At 43.6% G+C, this 17,006-nt stretch overlaps 1 protein-coding gene and 1 long non-coding RNA gene across 2 annotated transcripts; both read right to left on the bottom strand.

The window, feature by feature from the left end:
• Nucleotides 1-763: 763 nt before the first annotated feature.
• Nucleotides 764-6,956, bottom strand: LOC146961160 (uncharacterized). Its single transcript, XM_085771617.1, has 4 exons — nt 6,920-6,956; nt 1,925-2,251; nt 1,566-1,838; nt 764-1,107 (listed from the first exon to the last, which is right to left on the bottom strand). The coding sequence occupies exons 1-4, from the start codon at nt 6,954-6,956 to the stop codon at nt 764-766; spliced, it is 981 nt and encodes a 326-aa protein (XP_085627743.1).
• Nucleotides 6,957-12,224: 5,268 nt separating this feature from the next.
• LOC146961159 (uncharacterized) lies at nt 12,225-12,850 on the bottom strand. Its single transcript, XR_015035202.1, has 3 exons — nt 12,748-12,850; nt 12,596-12,657; nt 12,225-12,475 (listed from the first exon to the last, which is right to left on the bottom strand). It is a non-coding gene; the product is annotated as an uncharacterized LOC146961159 (long non-coding RNA).
• Between the last annotated feature and the right edge of the window lie 4,156 nt (nt 12,851-17,006).

Genomic DNA, 17,006 nt, shown 5'->3' with positions numbered 1-17,006 from the left:
TGACGTTGGTTCTTCGTCACAACTTCAACAACAATGATGGTCCAGTTAAAAGAACCCAGCTTCTGTGCAGTTTATTCCACCAACCTCCAAGACAGTGCTATAAACAGTATTTCTTTCACTGTCCTGTTTCCAGCACTAAAAAAGTCACCCAGTGACTCAAATACATGGCTTCACAACCAGAAATAAATGGTTAAAATAAAAACCAGTAGAAACAAAGAAGCAGGAAAAAAAACACACATTTCAGACAGAAAGTGGGAGAGGGAGCTGATCGTGAGTCAGTACCTTCTGATGTTGTGCAGGTATCAGTGGTTGGGTTTTCACCTGGAACAAAGAAGCTCTCTGGTGAGAAAATATCTCATTTACCATCCAAAGATAACCTTCAAAGTCATAAAGAGTGTCATTAGTAGTTCTGGTTTCTCACCTGGGGTCGGAGCAGTGAAGGTGAACAGATGACCTCTAGGAAAGAATTCATCAGTGACCTGACACTGAAACGACTCCTGATTCTTTGCCTTCCTGAGATCAGAGGAAGGAAACGTGACAGTAGCTGAGTGATCACAATGTGATGTCTTCATGTTTGTGTTTCCTCCACCCACAGCTCTGCCCTCATACAGCCACTTCACTGTGGGTGTGTTCTCTCTATGAGCTGAAACATCGCAGGTCAACATCGCCTCATCACCATCATCATGTTCAAACACTGTGAAGACGGAGACAATGAGAGAGAAATGAGCTTCATCACTGTAATAATCAGAATAAGTGAGATGATTCAGTGTAAATACTCACTGGTGACAACAGACAGATAAACCACAATGTAGTGATTAAGATGTTCTAGTCTGCTCTGATGACACTCGAAGTAACCGGCGTCTCCAGCTGAGACGTTCTTCAGAACCAGAGAACAGGTGTCTGGGATACTCAGTCTGTCTGATTTAGGGTCAGCATTGTTAATGATCTTCCCCAGTTTTACCAGCTGTGTGGTTCTTGAACCTCTTGCATACCAGTACTCAGTGCTATTACACTCATGTTGAATCTCTATCCCGTCTGCACAGGAGAAAGTGGCGTCATCTCCAGCTCTGACAGTGATGGAGGAGAAGGAGGAAGTTCGTCCAGTCACTGTTGTAAAGAAGACGAGAGAGAACAATTAGCTTGTTGACGTTGGTTCTTCGTCACAACTTCATCAACAATGATGGTCCAGTTAAAAGAACCCAGCTTCTGTGCAGTTTATTCCACCAACCTCCAAGACAGTGCTATAAACAGTATTTCTTTCACTGTCCTGTTTCCAGCACTAAAAAAGTCACCCAGTGACTCAAATACATGGCTTCACAACCAGAAATAAATGGTTAAAATAAAAACCAGTAGAAACAAAGAAGCAGGAAAAAAAACACACATTTCAGACAGAAAGTGGGAGAGGGAGCTGATCGTGAGTCAGTACCTTCTGATGTTGTGCAGGTATCAGTGGTTGGGTTTTCACCTGGAACAAAGAAGCTCTCTGGTGAGAAAATATCTCATTTACCATCCAAAGATAACCTTCAAAGTCATAAAGAGTGTCATTAGTAGTTCTGGTTTCTCACCTGGGGTCGGAGCAGTGAAGGTGAACAGATGACCTCTAGGAAAGAATTCATCAGTGACCTGACACTGAAACAACTCCTGATTCTTTGCCTTCCTGAGATCAGAGGAAGGAAACGTGACAGTAGCTGAGTGATCACAATGTGATGTCTTCATGTTTGTGTTTCCTCCACCCACAGCTCTGCCCTCATACTGCCACTTCACTGTGGGTGTGTTCTCTCTATGAGCTGACACATCGCAGGTCAACATCACCTCATCACCATCATCATGTTCAAACACTGTGAAGATGGAAACAATGAGAGAGAAATTAGCTTCATCACTGTAATAATCAGAATAAGTGAGATGATTCAGTGTAAATACTCACTGCTGACAACAGACAGATAAACCACATTATAGTGATCAAGATGTTCTAATCTGCTCTGATGACACTCGAAGTAACCGGCATCTCCAGCTGAGACGTTCTTCAGAACCAGAGAACAGGTGTCTGGGATACTCAGTCTGTCTGATTTAGGGTCAGCATTATTAATGATCTTCCCCATTTCAACCAGCTGTGTGGTTCTTGAACCTCTTCCATACCAGTACTCAGTGCTGTTACACTCATGTTGAATCTCTATCACGTCTGCACAGGAGAAAGTGGCGTCATCTCCAGCTCTGACAGTGATGGAGGAGAAGGAGGAAGTTTGTCCAGTCACTGTTGTAAAGAAGACGAGAGAGAACAATTAGCTCGTTGACGTTGGTTCTTCGTCACAACTTCAACAACAATGATGGTCCAGTTAAAAGAACCCAGCTTCTGTGCAGTTTATTCCACCAACCTCCAAGACAGTGCTACAGTGGAAGCCACATAGAAGTTCCCCTGCCATGCTGCTGCCATGCTGTTCCCATGCTGTTCCCATGAAAGTTCCAGCAGAGCTCCAGCAAAGTCCCAGCAGCTGGAGTGACCCCCTCTTTTTCCTGGGTGTGACTAGTTATTACTGGAACTCCACCCATTCAATGAAATACATGACATGACCAGGAGATGGCGCTTCTCTCACAGAACAGTACATATCGCCAGAGGCGGCATTTAAAGTGCCGCCGCTGGTGGTAAGTGGAAATTCACATAATTCATAGAACCACGAGCACATGTTTGATTTAAGAAGCAAAATTATAACAGACCTAGCTACTGGAGATGCGCTGACCACTGTTTTATCTGGAAATAAATTGTTGTAGCTAATAATACCTACTGTCAATTTTTTTTATCACAATTTATTTACTGTGAATCTACATTTAAATAGGAAAAAACTAAAGGAGAGATGAAAGCCTTTTTAAGATGTTTGCAGTTGCAGGTATTCAGTGCATGCCTTCGACCAGGGAATTAGCATTATCATTGCTCAATCTTTTGTTTGCCGTAATGGGCCACCTATTGGTCACCCATTGTCACACAAATCGCACAGAGCCTGCAATGGAGCTGGCTGTTCAACTTTGAAGGAGGACCGGGGGAGGGGAGGTTATGTTGGAAGGCTAGCTGGACCAGACTCTCTCCTGAGCAACAACACACCCCAAACCCCTGAACATTCACACCTGCTCCAGAGCATTACCATCTCCAAGCATCCCCCACCGCTTTGACTATGAATTGATTAGAAAATGAGCAGGTATTTCCTTAGAAGGTCCTGCTTTAAAGGGATAGTTCAACATTTTGGCAAATTGGCCCATTGCCATAATTGCTATAGTCATAGCAGTAGGTTCATTACCTTTAATTGTAGGTGTAAGCTATTTTCAGTACGGCGGAGCGCAGCAGCTGGCTGCTCAGAGCTACGCTATGGAGGCTAAGGGAATTTCTTGGTTTCCCTCATTAAACTCATCAAATACAAAATCCCAAAACTCCACAGCGCTTTTGTAGACAAGTTGTGACCTGCACAACCACCACGCTATGAGATAATGACGGAACGATACGAAACGGAGCCGTTTTCGAGGTAAATTCATACAAAACCGCTGATGCGCGTTGCGTTCAGGGACAGTTTTTCAGCAAGCAGTCTCCGTATTTACCCTGTATTTACCTCGAAAACGGCTCCGTTTCGTATCGTTCCGTCATTATCTCATAGCGTGGTGGTTGTGCAGGTCACAACTTGTCTACAAAAGCGCTGTGGAGTTTTGGGATGTTGAATTTGATGAGTTTAATGAGGGAAACCAAGAAATTCCGTTAGCCTCCATAGCGTAGCTCTGAGCAGCCAGCTGCTGCGCTCCGCCGTACTGAAAATAGCTTACACCTACAATTAAAGGTAATGAACCTACTGCTATGACTATAGCGATTATGGCAATGGGCCAATTTGCCAAAATGTTGAACTATCCCTTTAAACATTTTTATTTTCATGATTATCTTACATTATTATCTATCTTACAAAAAATGTTGTAATTTTGCAACAGTGCTTCATGGCAGAGGTTAGGAAAGGCACATGTGGCAAGGTGAAGAGGGTCCAGGGCGGGCTTCGAACCCCAGACTCTCGGGTAACAGTCATGTGCGCTAACCATTCGGCCAAAGGGACATCCCCTTGGCCAAGTAGCCAGGGCGCATGATCAATAGGAGGCATAGCGACAGGACCCTCAACTGTCACACACACACACACATGCACACACACACAAGTCAAACAGGATTGGTCTGAACATATGGAGTCAGTGCTGGAACTCTGTACTTCCTCTGGATTAAATTTATTAATTAAATGTATAGATTTTTCACTATAATTTACTAGTTATAGCACTAGCCTATACTGTCAATCCCCCTATAAACCCCATTCCGATTTGATATCACAACTTCACAAAGTTGAAGACACCTGTTGCACCTAGTCTAATCTTTGTATGACTGAATTATTCTGCATAAGACCCTGACTAATACTTATAGTAATGCTGCATTAGCATCAAAACAAAGAGGCTAAATAAAAAATGATCATACATATGTAGTCTAAGAAAAAAAGTGGAAAAGTCAGGGGCCCACTTTAGTATTCTTTCAAGGGCCCCAGAATTCCTAGCAACGGCCCTGATTATCTGACTAACTTGCTTATTTCACTCAGTGGACCGGCGGATCAGCTGGTGTGCAGTGCGCTGTATAGCCTACTGTATGATCTCTCTCTCTCTCTCTCTCTCTCTCTCCATCACACTGTACGTCTTCACAAGACACAGGTCGACGTGTGTGGGGTGAGATGGAAATAAGAGCAGAGCGCACCTTCGCTCTCATGTTGAGTTCCATATTAAGACAGGTGCGTCAGTGCCAGTAGATCGCGCGTCAGGCATTTGGCTCTCCTAATGGGAATGGCTGGTTTGACGTGACTTTATCGTTAAAAGTGAAAAAAAAGACAGAGAGAGCTGTCAACCACTCTAGACGCGTCAGGTCAGTATAGCACAGGGGGAGGGATATTAGTATTCTGTGGTGAAAAATACACTCATTCATGAAATTTTATTGAGAATTTTACAGAGGTGCACAGCGCAAGTTGACGGTGTCCAGCGACTCTGATCCATACACCGCAGCAGCCAGCAACATACTTTTACTAAATAAAAGCATGTGAGCAACATGCATTAATGCGCAATAAAATAAATGTCAGCGTTAATAGTTTAATGAGTTGCCATAACGCAACTTGCACAGCCCTAATAAATACACAAATGTAGCCCGTGGTTCTGAGACGTGACTCGCTGTGGTCACTAGAAATGTATTTATTTATTTGCGGATCGGGAGTGAATGAGCAAGCCAGAGATGCACAGCAGATTTCATGGTTGCCGACTGGCAAAAACTGAAAGAGGGGCTTGTAAATAACTGTTTACATTACAGGTTTCACACAAACAAACAAAAAACATCCAGTAGCCTATGTTAAGTCTCAGCTGTGCCATGGCGAGGGCGCACGACGCACAATCATGTGGTTTTAATTTATGAACCTCATAATTATTTCTCTTTCCTCTTGTTTGAATATAAGGGCGGTCACTTAGGATCACACTTTAATTTTACACATACAGTCTCATGCGTTTATATTCACGGACACGTTGGCATGTTGTTTATTTATTGGTTAGGGTTTATTTGCGCACCGTATGCTTCAGTGTTAACATTAAAACCACCACAAGGCAAACAGTTACTAGAATGCAAATTCTGTAGACAGGTAAACTGCAAGTGATATACATTTTTATTTGTGCTCTGTCGGTGTTTATTTATCTTTGAAGCTACTTATAGATCGCCTGTTTTGGAGGCAATTATAGCAATTCATCAGAGGGAAAAAAGAAAGGAGGAGGAAAAGTGATTGACAGATTAACTCGGGTCAAAATCACTGCTCCTCCCCGTGGACAAATGAGACACTGCAGCTGATTTTCACACGGGCTGCAGAGGGGCGTTAACAGTCGTGGCTGCGTTCGCTACGTCATCGCGGGGGATTAAATTATCACCACGGGCCAAGCTGGAGCCCGTCACGGACTCGCCACGGACCCATCACGGTCCCGCAGAGGTCCCATCAGGGACCAGGGGGAACTTCTAGGTGGCTACATCTGTATAAACAGTATTTCTTTCACTGTCCTGTTTCCAGCACTAACAAAGTCCCTCAGTGACTCTAACAGCTTGGACGCACTAGACGCGGAACCGAAGCGCAGCGCCCTGGAGCGGAGGGAGTTTCAGTTCGGCGCACATGTTAACAGGTCTGCCTGGCCGCACATCTCGCGCCATGGAGCGCAGTGCGCGCGCCTGGAGCGCTTCAGTTCGGTTCATTTCTATTTTTCACACGAGCCGCGCGAGCCGCGCGCGCCGAGAGCGCCGTCTGTCAAGCTGGACAGACTTGGTCGTACCAGACAGGAAGTCGGGCACAGAAAAGGCGAGAGAATCCGGTCAATTTTCAAAATAAAATAATTAAATGATGATTAATTAAGTTGTTGCTTGTCCATCTATACATATTTGACCGTTGCGTCTGCACATGAAACACACAGACACATGTTTAAAATGACGTGTGTGTGGAAAACCGAGTGAATACGAGTATGAACGACCGCAGTCGATGTCTGACCGGCACGGAGAGAGGAGGAGAAGTATGCTCCCAATGCGACCACCCAAGCGCCCGAGAAGCCGCGCGCAGTGCGCGCGCCCAGCTTCCACGTGCAGTGCGTCCAAGGGGTAACACATGGCTTCACTGACACCACAGCTGTTCCCTTCTGTGGGACCATGCTAGACTCACCTAGTGGACCAGTGGGCCTTTTGATACCATGAAAACATAAACCACTGACTGAAACATAAATGTGACAAAAAGCAGCTGCTCAACAACTAATTTTATTGTTAGTTGATAAAACCCACGAGATGAAAATCAAATTAAAGAGCTGTAATGATTCAGCAGCACTTGTGTGGAGTAGTGATGTCATGTTTTCTTACCTGTGACCTGAAGCAGCAGGATCAGAGAAAAACACATCGTAATCCACCTGAGTTCAGCCATGGTGCGTTCGTGTGTCCGTCTCTTCATCAGTTTGTGAACTGTCGCCTGACGGAGGAAAACACTCAATAATATCATCTGTGGTGACGAGCCACTTCCTCAAAGTCTGTTTGTCATCATGTGGGCGGAGCAAAGGAACTCTTCACCTGTGGATTCATCGACCACCCAAAAATGTTGACGACAGAAACTTTACTGACTGACTCTGAAGGCACCGGCTGCTCATTGATCCACAATTCTCTGATCAACAATATCAGAATCAGTCAGAATTAAAGAGACTGGAGTCATAGATGTTACCATGGAAACAGCTTTCACACCGTGTCTGGTCCCACGGTCGGTTTGTGATGTGATGTGTTTAACTTTGTCTCTTCTTCCTCTTTTCATGAAGTTAAACATGTGAAGACAGTTTATCAAGACACAGATCAGGTCTTTGGGCGTTTTGGTTCCTCCTTTGTTTTCTGAGAACTGAGGAGGGAGGAGGAGGTGTGAACAGTGACCACATGAACATCAGAAACAGAAACGGTTGACATGGCAACACGTGTCAGAGTCAGAGCACGACAACCAGAGGTGAAGAAGATGAGTTGTGCAACCGTCGTAGTTCCTGAACACAACTGAGTGAAGAGTTGTTGTGATGTAAATGTAAATGCAGCAGTGGGTCAAACAGGCCGTCCACCAGACTGAGACACCTGCAGCTGAAGCTACAGGACAGTGAAGGTGGGAAACTACAGAGATGTGGATGATGTGTTGGTGCTTTTTTGTGGTTTCATGGTTGTTGCAGCTCAGAGTTTGTTTTAAGAGTTAAAGGGGAAGTGTCGTAGCCAAGTGGACCAGAATGGGCCCTTTGATGCCAACAGCAACATTGATTCACAATTGTCTGATCAGTAATATCATTAATCAGAATTGGCAACAGCTGTGTTCACACTGTGTCTGGTCTCACAGTCGGTTTATGACATGTGACACGTTTGACGTCATGAAATTAAGAAGAAGAGAGGAAGTTAAACATGTGAAGACCTATCTCTCTGCTGCAGCTCTTCCTCTCTTGTAATCAGGGCACAGATCAGGTCTTTGGGCATTTTGGTTCCTCTTTTCTTTCCTTAGAACTGAGGAGGAGGTTTAAACAGTGACCGCATGGCCATCAGAAACAGAACGGTTGACATGGCAACAAGTGTCAGAGTCAGACCGTGACGACCACAGACTACAAAATAAGTTGCGTAAAAACACAATTTCACAACCACATTTACACTGTCTGAAAAAGATGAAGGTGAGGAAGAGGAGTTGAGAGGAAGTTAAACATATGAAGACAGTTTATCAAGACACAGATCAGTCTTTGGTCATTTTGGTTCCTCCTTTGTTTTCTGAGAACTGAGGAGGGAGGAGGAGGTGTGAACAGTGACCACATGACCATCAGAAACAGAACGGCATGGCAACACATGTCCGAGTCAGAGCACGACAACCAGAGGTGAAGAAGATGAGTTGTGCAACTGTCATAGTTCCTGACCACAACTGAGTGAAGAGTTGTTGTGATGTAAATGTAATGAGTCAAACAGGCCGTCCACCAGACTGAGACACCTGCAGCTGAAGCTACAGGACAGTGATGGTGGGAAACAACAGGTTTGGAGGTGGAGTTTGAAAAAGAGACAGTAGCCCAGGCTGTAAAGTGACATCATTTTGTTAAAACTATTCCTTTAAAATAATTCATTTTATTTGTGAAAGAAACAATTCATTTAAGAAAAAGTCATTGAAAAGTCATTAAAAATTCTAGAAGCAGTTAATTTTATTTTGAAATAAATAAATAGATAATTAATTTTATTTTGAAATAAATAGATGATTCATAAATCATTCATTTTATTTTGAAATATATAATATATAATAATTCATTGAAATTGATTTATATGCACCAACAACTACTAAAAAGTGGGTTAAAAGTGGTTCAAATGGAGAAAAGGAGAAATAGAGAGAAAAAGGAGAAAAAAAGCTGCTGCAGAGGGCTAGTAGAAGAAGCTTCCTTAATAGCCAATCAGTGAACCCATAGGATTACGTCCTGTCTTCACTTCCGGTTTTGCGGTCATGTTTACGTTTGCTGCCTCGTGTGCTGTCTGATCCAAACCGAGATTAAACCTGTTGCCATCCACGGGGTAAGACATGAAAATAATGTTTCAAACTGAGTTGTAATAATTCTTGATGATGTTAAACACTGGTTGACCGACATACTGTTAACATTCAAACTTTGTAGAGCACTGTGAGACTGGATGATTTCCACCGACCTGGCGAGGGTAAATGCTGAAACGCTCTTCATAGATTGATCACTCAGTGAGTGAAAACATCCCTTAACCTGTTCTGTTGATTGGAATGCATCTTATATTCATGTGTAACCTGTTTGGTTGATTGTAAAGCAGCTGAAAGCCACATTAACTCTTTCGCGACCACACTAATTCCTCAGCACATCCGCTCAGGACCACATGTTTTTGGCTATTTGTTTACCTTTTATCTCACGTCGAACCGAACTCTGTACATCACCTAGAAACAAACGGTCTTCACGTGGTTGAAGAGTGACTTTCCAACGTGCTCCTCGAAAAAACGGCGAGTTTTTCCGCCGTTTCGTTCGTGAGTACGAAGGAGAAGAAGAGAGCTGGGTTTCTCCAAAAACGGAGCTCCCGCTCTAGTTTCAGAGAAAAACGCACTTTTGTGTCAAGTGGCAATCTGCTCATTTTACCGGTACTCTGCAGTGTGGCGTCTCCCAAATCATTTCTACGGCTAAATAAATATATTTGTAGGCAAATCTGGGGGGTCTGGCAGCTTGGAGAGCAGCGGTGCAGCGGTGTGGGTCTCTGGCCGCAGCGCAGCAGCTCCGTGACACTGCTGTGTGACTGGCCGGCGATGAGTGCTCTGGGGCGGGGGCGGCCGGTCACAGCACCCGCTGCTCAGCGCCCGCTCCGCTGCACCGTGAAAACAGCCGTGATAACCGGCTTTCAGATCCGAGTCTCCAAACCAGAAACGTTTGTAACAGCACCGGAAAAACTCGCCAGATTTGTCGTCGGTCGCTTTTGTCAAAAGTCGCCGAGAGGGTTTGGAAAGTCGCCAGATTCAGCGAGAAAGTCGCAACACTGTAGCCGACAGCCGCACAGCGCTGCACGCTGTCCCCAGAGCAGCGTTCAAGGAGAACGATTACTCAAATAAAACCAAGATCACACAGTTTATAAAAAACATTATGTTTTGATTTTAGTTGTTACCATTCCAACGGCCCGCCCGCGGGCCCCCGGGGGGGTTTTAAACAGGGAGGTGTCATAGAGGATGTCACCAGTCACTTGAAATAGTCATGCCACATATCGTTGGAAAGCTAAAACTCTTGTGATTAAAGATATGCCGACCATTCCTAAATATAATCATCACAGCAACACTCGAATCAGACTATAAACATGCTAACAAAGTTCGTAAAAAAGCCGATATAACTTACGATTTGTGTCAGGGCAGGCTCAGGATCACAGGGTTTCCCCACAAACTTGGTGTCGTTACATTCAGAAAAGTCCAGTAAATCCAATCCAGTAAAGTATTTAGTCCAAAACACACGGTTGTACCGGTAGATAGCCTCATCCCGCTGCTGCATCTTATGAAATTACGCATTGTATATCCAGTAAATCCGTTTATTTCTCCTCATAAGTCCGGCGTTTACATGAAAACAATGTTTATTTCACTTCACAAAATGGCGCTGCACTCTGACCTTTCGATTGACAGCTCACTCGACCAATCACAAGCTCCCTCTCTCCGGCTGCCGCCTGCAATAGCGAATGAGTGGCTGTGTCTGATGAGGAACATCCCCTCCGACAGCGCTGAATGGCTTCAGCCAATAGGAACCGATCCCGATGGCAACTGATGCATTGAATAGCCAATGAAATTCCGAAAAAAACGATGTGCTGCATTCACGGTCCCTGGGAAAAGGCAGCACCGCCATTTTCATGCGTAACTTTGCAAAAGCTGCACTTTGGCGCATGTATTGTTTCTCAATGGCAATTTTAGGAAAACGCCTAGATATACACTTAGAAAAACATGTGTAAAATACTAATTTTTAGCAGGATTGTTATCAAATTTGAACTGGGGCCAGGTAAGGCTTCATGCTGTGGTCCCATTGTGTTTTCCAGCTAAAATTCTCAGCTACACTCATCTTCAGGCATCTGATTGCAACAAAAAAATTCAGGCGAGAATAAAAACATTCTAATTCAGTGTGTTCCAACTTAGATTACTCAATGATAATAGCACTTATAGTGATTATTTCAGTTTGGGGAAAAACTTCAGAGTGTTACCTTTCAAAAGAGACCAAGCCCATCCATATTCTCCAAACAGTTCAAGAACAGCATTCAATTTACTTTGGGTACGCCTTGGATAGGCGAATATTACAGAATTTATAGGAGTGGTAACAGTTTTACATATCAGAGGACTACCATATTCACACACAGGGTACCTCAGAGTGTCTATTATCGTAATCTGTAAAAAAAAAACGGTTTTGACGAGTTTACTCGTCAATGGTCGCGAAAGAGTTAATCTGCGCAGATAGCCATGAAAAAGGTGCTAATGGTACTATAGCCATCAGAGACTGTGTTTTGTGATGCTAACGGCCCATTGACTTGAGCATAGCCACTTAGCTCATTTGGTGTCATATGCAAATTATTGTTTTATTGTTGTTTATTTAGGAATATTTTTCTAAGCTGTTGTTCACTACATATGTTGAAAAAATAGGATAACGGTGAGACTATTCGATGTAAGTGTGTGCTTGTGGTAATTGAAGAGGTTAATGTTTGGTGCAAGGGGAGACAATTAAGCACAATAGGCCCTAACGCCTAATGAGTTTCTCTGAATTTAATGTAGTTTTTTACAAAATTAAAGGGGTACTATGCAATATTTTTTAGTTTTTGTAAGATTATATTTTCTTTGTCACCAATGTAACTAGGACTATTTCAGATCTTGAAACAGTTATTAATGTAATTACAGTACTTGAATATAATTATAAAAAGCGCTTTGAATGTATTTATAGTTTCACAACTGCAAATTAGCACATAGGTTTTTGTTGTACAACTAAACCTTTTGAGAGCATGATTTAATCCAGTTAATGCAAAGGAGTGTTATTGATTGGTGATAATCAACATGCTATTTGTGTCCAGTTTCACAGAGTTTAAAGAAGAAGATCAACATCTACAGCAAAGACAGTGAAGCTCCACTGAAACATGCACAGTGCACTGAGACCAGACACTGTGTGATCAGCACATTATACAGTTTTCACTTCTAATACAGAGTCTCTGTTCAGGCTGGAAGCTCATTCAAAGACAAACTCAACATTTACACACACACACTGGACGAGTGAGGAACTAGTCTGAGTGGCAGAGGGATACGACCACCAGGAGGAGGCTCTAGTTCCTGGAGAGTTGATGTTGATGTGGAAGTGGTGGATCAGTGGAGTCAGAGTTTTCACGATGGACTGGACCTTCATCTTCCTCTTCAACACGCTGCACCTGTGAACAACAACACAACACAGTGGAGCTGAGTTTGACAGCAGAGACCAAACAGACTCCCAGATTCCCTCCCAGCTGAACCTGAAGGCACCACGGCTTCCTGTCTGATCTGCTCTTTACCTGAGTGGCTGCTGCACCTGAACGCCTCCCTGCTGGGCTTCTCTCAGCTGCTCTCTGCTTCACTGGAAAATGGAGCACAGAGTCTCAGGTCAGCAGTAAACTCCCAGTTTGAGCGAGTGAGGCTGAACTGGTGTGGGAGTGGATGTTCTCACCTGCAGCTCTGATGAGGAGAACAGTGATCACAGTGAGGAGGAGGAGTTCAGCCACACGCATCAGCAACATGATGAAGGTCAGAGCAGAACCACCTGAAGCAGCCGTGGAGGAGACGAGAGCATCAATACAACAACATCACTACACAGGACAGTAGGGTGAGCAGGTAGAGTGTTTTTATTTGATGTTTTGCTGTGGTATGATGTTATGCAACAAAAACCGAGAGAGCCATGACTCAAGTATTAGATTGATATAGGCCTACTATACACAGGTCAGGTTTCCTGTGTTGAGTGAGTCTAGTGGGTCCGGTAGATGACGAGCCACCCAGTGATCAGCAGGAACTCAGATCTACGATCCTACAACTTGATTTACCCTCTGCCGTGTGGTAGCACTGGACTGGTACCAGCTCCAAAACACACACACCACACTTAGAGTGCACTCTCACTTAATACACTTTAATCAATCAGACCCTCATCTGATTTGGACCAGAACTTGATTTCACACAAATACTCCCTCTGGTCAACCGACACTGATCTGGAGACTGATCAAGGGCCCAGTTTGTTATTTTTCATACTGTGTTTTATTGTTATGGTGCCGTCCGTCTTCGGTGCGTCTCACTCTGCGACTCTCCAAATAAAATAAATTATGAAAAGTTGCCAATGGGAACATCAAGACAACCATGTTGGAATTAACTGAAGACAAAAGAATGGCCTTGTTTTGTGCTGCAGACTTGATTTTGGACGCATCGTTGAAGGTAAGACCACCTGAATGTTTTTTATTCTTATTTATTGTTTAGATTGTATATGAGGTTGTTTTTTCTGCATGCCGTTGCGAGCAGCAGTCTCAGCTTGTCAAACGTCTTTTTACTCTGGTTTTGATAGTAAACTAACATAGTGATACATTCTATGAACTTCATAGGCAAGTCAAGTGTTGATTTAAGACGCTAAATTGATCAAACGCGGTAGACTGACTGAGGGAATAAAATAAATATGACCACTCCCACTGCCATTAAAGACAAAACTGAACTATTTTATTGAAGAGAAAACGCTGGCACCAGTCGGATTCTGGCTGAGATTTCTGATAAGCTGTTGAAGGTGAGCGTCGTCGGTTTGAAACAGAACTATGTTGTTGAAGCGTTGTGATGCAGTTTTTGTGTTGTCTAAGACTTAGGCCCGTTGACCTTTTTGTTGATGCTCTGTTTTGTTTGTGTTTGCCATGTCTTCCTCTCAACAAACTACCTTGTTTTTACTCACCTGGGTTTTTGTAGTCTGCATCTGGGCCCTGTATTTTTCCCCGAACCATGTTTTCTTTGTCTCCAGATGCTGAACTTTTCTTTCCTGTTATAGGGAAAGAAAATCCCTAAAATGAGCGACTGCAGTTTGTGAGATTAAGAACAGATCATGTTCTCTCTGTTTCTCACCTGACAACAGAGGGCTGAAGGAGAACTGGTGTTCGTTCCTAGAGGAGCCGTCCGTCACTTCACATTTGAAGTAATTTGATATGAAATGAGTGTTTAAAAAGCTGACGGTGGCTGAGCAGCCAGACTGTGATGTCTTCAAGTCTCTGTTATCTTTATCCACAGCTTTACCTTTAAACAGCCACCTCACTTTGCCTCTACAGTCTCCATATGCAGATACAGAGCAGGTTAATGTCATGTTCTCATCGACCTTCTGTTCAGTCACTGATGGAGACAAGAGAGAAATGAGCTTCATCACTGTAATAATCAGAATGACTGAGATGATTCAGTGTTTTGTTCTAAAACACAGTTTGATGGAAATACTCACTGGTGACAACTGACATAGCAACCTGAGAGAGTGGACCTTGTTGTTGTCCTGATATGTTGATCTGTGTGCAGCTGTACAGACCAACATCCTCATATGAGACATTCTTCAGAACCAGAGAACAGTTCTCTGTGAGTCTCAGTCTGTCTGACTGAGTCTGACCCAGTACAACCAGGTCTACAGATGAGTATGATGACTCTAAGAAGATCCAGTTGGTACCATTACATTTAACCTGTTGATCACTGATGTTTCCACAGGGCAGAGTGACTTCATCTCCATCTCTGACAACAACCAACTCCAGTCCAGTCACAGCTGAGGAAAAGACGAAAGAGAAACAACAGCAAATAACTGAAATGAGAAAATCCAGCTCCATCATGTCCTCCACCACCTTCACCTGATAGGACACTTGTCTCTTTGCTGGGACACCACCTGTAGGACAGAACCAGCTGCAGGTCAACCGGACCTTCATCGTTGCAGAGCAGAGCCGGCAAAACGAGTTTCGAAGAGTTTTTGTTTTTTTCACTGTTTACGCTTAAGGGCGCCCTTCCCCACCTTGTGACAAATTTCGGTGTTCCTGTGATGAAAGGAAGCCATGTGATCTCGAGTGCTACATGTGACCACAAGAAACTGTATCTATCTGACTGTAGCAGCCAACCGCGGCTTATGCTCCGTACACCGACCATGAACGGACCGGACGGCCAGAAGCCCTCTGATCGCGTCATCACGTAACCATAACAAACAAGTGTCTCATCAAACCTATGAACCCTGGTTGAACCCTTTGTTTTCATGTAATCAAAGTCTTAGGTATTCACGATATCAAAACAAATTGGCTCTCCGACAACATGGGCGCACCTTGTCCCGTGTCAAAGGCAAAGCCGAATTTTTTCTTTGATCCACCATCCCACTAATAAAAAAAAGATTAGCCTCTTTAGGTCATTTGAGAGAGAGACAGTCAGACGGAGAGAATCACTGCAAAGTCAAAAATAGTTGAAAAATAAAAGGTTCAAAAGAGAGTTCTACTTGAAAATGTCTCCTTCACTTTAAACCCATTTTTCTCAGAATTATCCTCCCAGAATGCTGAATTTGGAGAAACCATGCTGTATTCAAATGAGGATAACTAAAAAATGGAACATGCTATGAGCTCACTTGCTTTGCCTGGTCAAAGTAGAGAGTCTCCCTTTTCATTTGAGTTCATTTGATTTCATGTCATTTTAGTCATAGCAGAACATATTCTGTAGGCTGTTTGAAAAATAGTAGAAATCCTCAAAAGTGCTGGCACTGGCTGTACACAGAGGGAAAAAAACTCTGGCAGTGAGTGAGTTAATTAACTCAACCTCCCTCTCTCTCTCTCTCTCGCTCTCTCTCTCTCTCTCTCTCTCTCTCAGTTCATCAATTCAGATAATAAACATTAGTTATTGATCACTGCAGCTGTCTGATGTGTCAACATGATGAGGTCATTAACAGAGAACAGGAAACTGTTTCCTCACCTGGAACCTGAAGCAGCAGCGTCACAATCAAAGACGTTTGAATCCACCTGAGTTCAGCCATGGTGCGTTCGTGTGTCCGTCTCTTCATCAGTTTGTGAACTGTCGTCTGACGGAGGAAAACACTCAGTATCATCGGTGGTGAGGAACGAGCCACTTCCTCAAAGTGTGTTCGTCATCATGTGGGTGGAGCAAAGGAATTCTTCACCTGTGGATTCATCGACAACCCAAAGAGGTTGACGATGGAAACTTTACTGACGGTGGTAACAGCTGCGTTGCACACTGTGTCTGATCTCACAGTCAGTTTGTGACGCGTTTGACTTAAAATTAAGAAGAAAAGAGGGCATTTTTGTTCCCCCTTTGTTTTCTGAGAACTGAGCCGGGAGGAGGAGGTGTGAACAGTGACCGCATGAACATTAGAAACAGAAACGGTTGGCAGCAAGTGTTAAGAGTCAGGGCATGACGACCACAGACCACAAACACAATTTCACAACCACGTTTACATTGTCTTAAAAAGACGAAGGTGAGGAAGAGGAGTTGTGCAACTGTTGTTGTCCCTGAACACAACTAAGTGAATAGTTGTTGTGAATGTTTGTCATGTGACGTAAATGCAGCCGTGGGTCAAACAGATCGTCCACCAGACTGAGACGTCTGCAGCTGAAGCTATAGGACAGTGATGGATGGAAACAACAGGTTTGGAGGTGGAGTGTGAAAAGAAGAGGCCCCAGAATCCAGCCCTGAGGGACTCCGCCTAATTTAAAAAAAATATTTTCTACTTACAAAGTGAATTTGAGTAAGAAATTTGAACCGAAGACAGAATAGTAAATGCATTTATTGTCATTGTGCACATAGTACAGCAGTGAAGTACAGAGTGAAGAATGAGAGTTTATAAGTTTGTGCAGTAAAACAAGAAGAGCATCAGCATCGGCGGAGGGATACGACCACCAGGAGGAGACTCTATACCTGGTGAGTTGATGTTGATGTGGAAGTGGTGGA

This window comes from Trachurus japonicus, chromosome 24 (assembly GCF_045865225.1).
Source record: "Trachurus japonicus isolate A0001 chromosome 24, Traja_1.0".
In the NCBI taxonomy this organism is placed as follows: Eukaryota; Metazoa; Chordata; class Actinopteri; order Carangiformes; family Carangidae; genus Trachurus; species Trachurus japonicus.
Note: the sequence above shows the minus strand (reverse complement) of the source record. Positions and strands in the feature narration are given on the sequence as shown.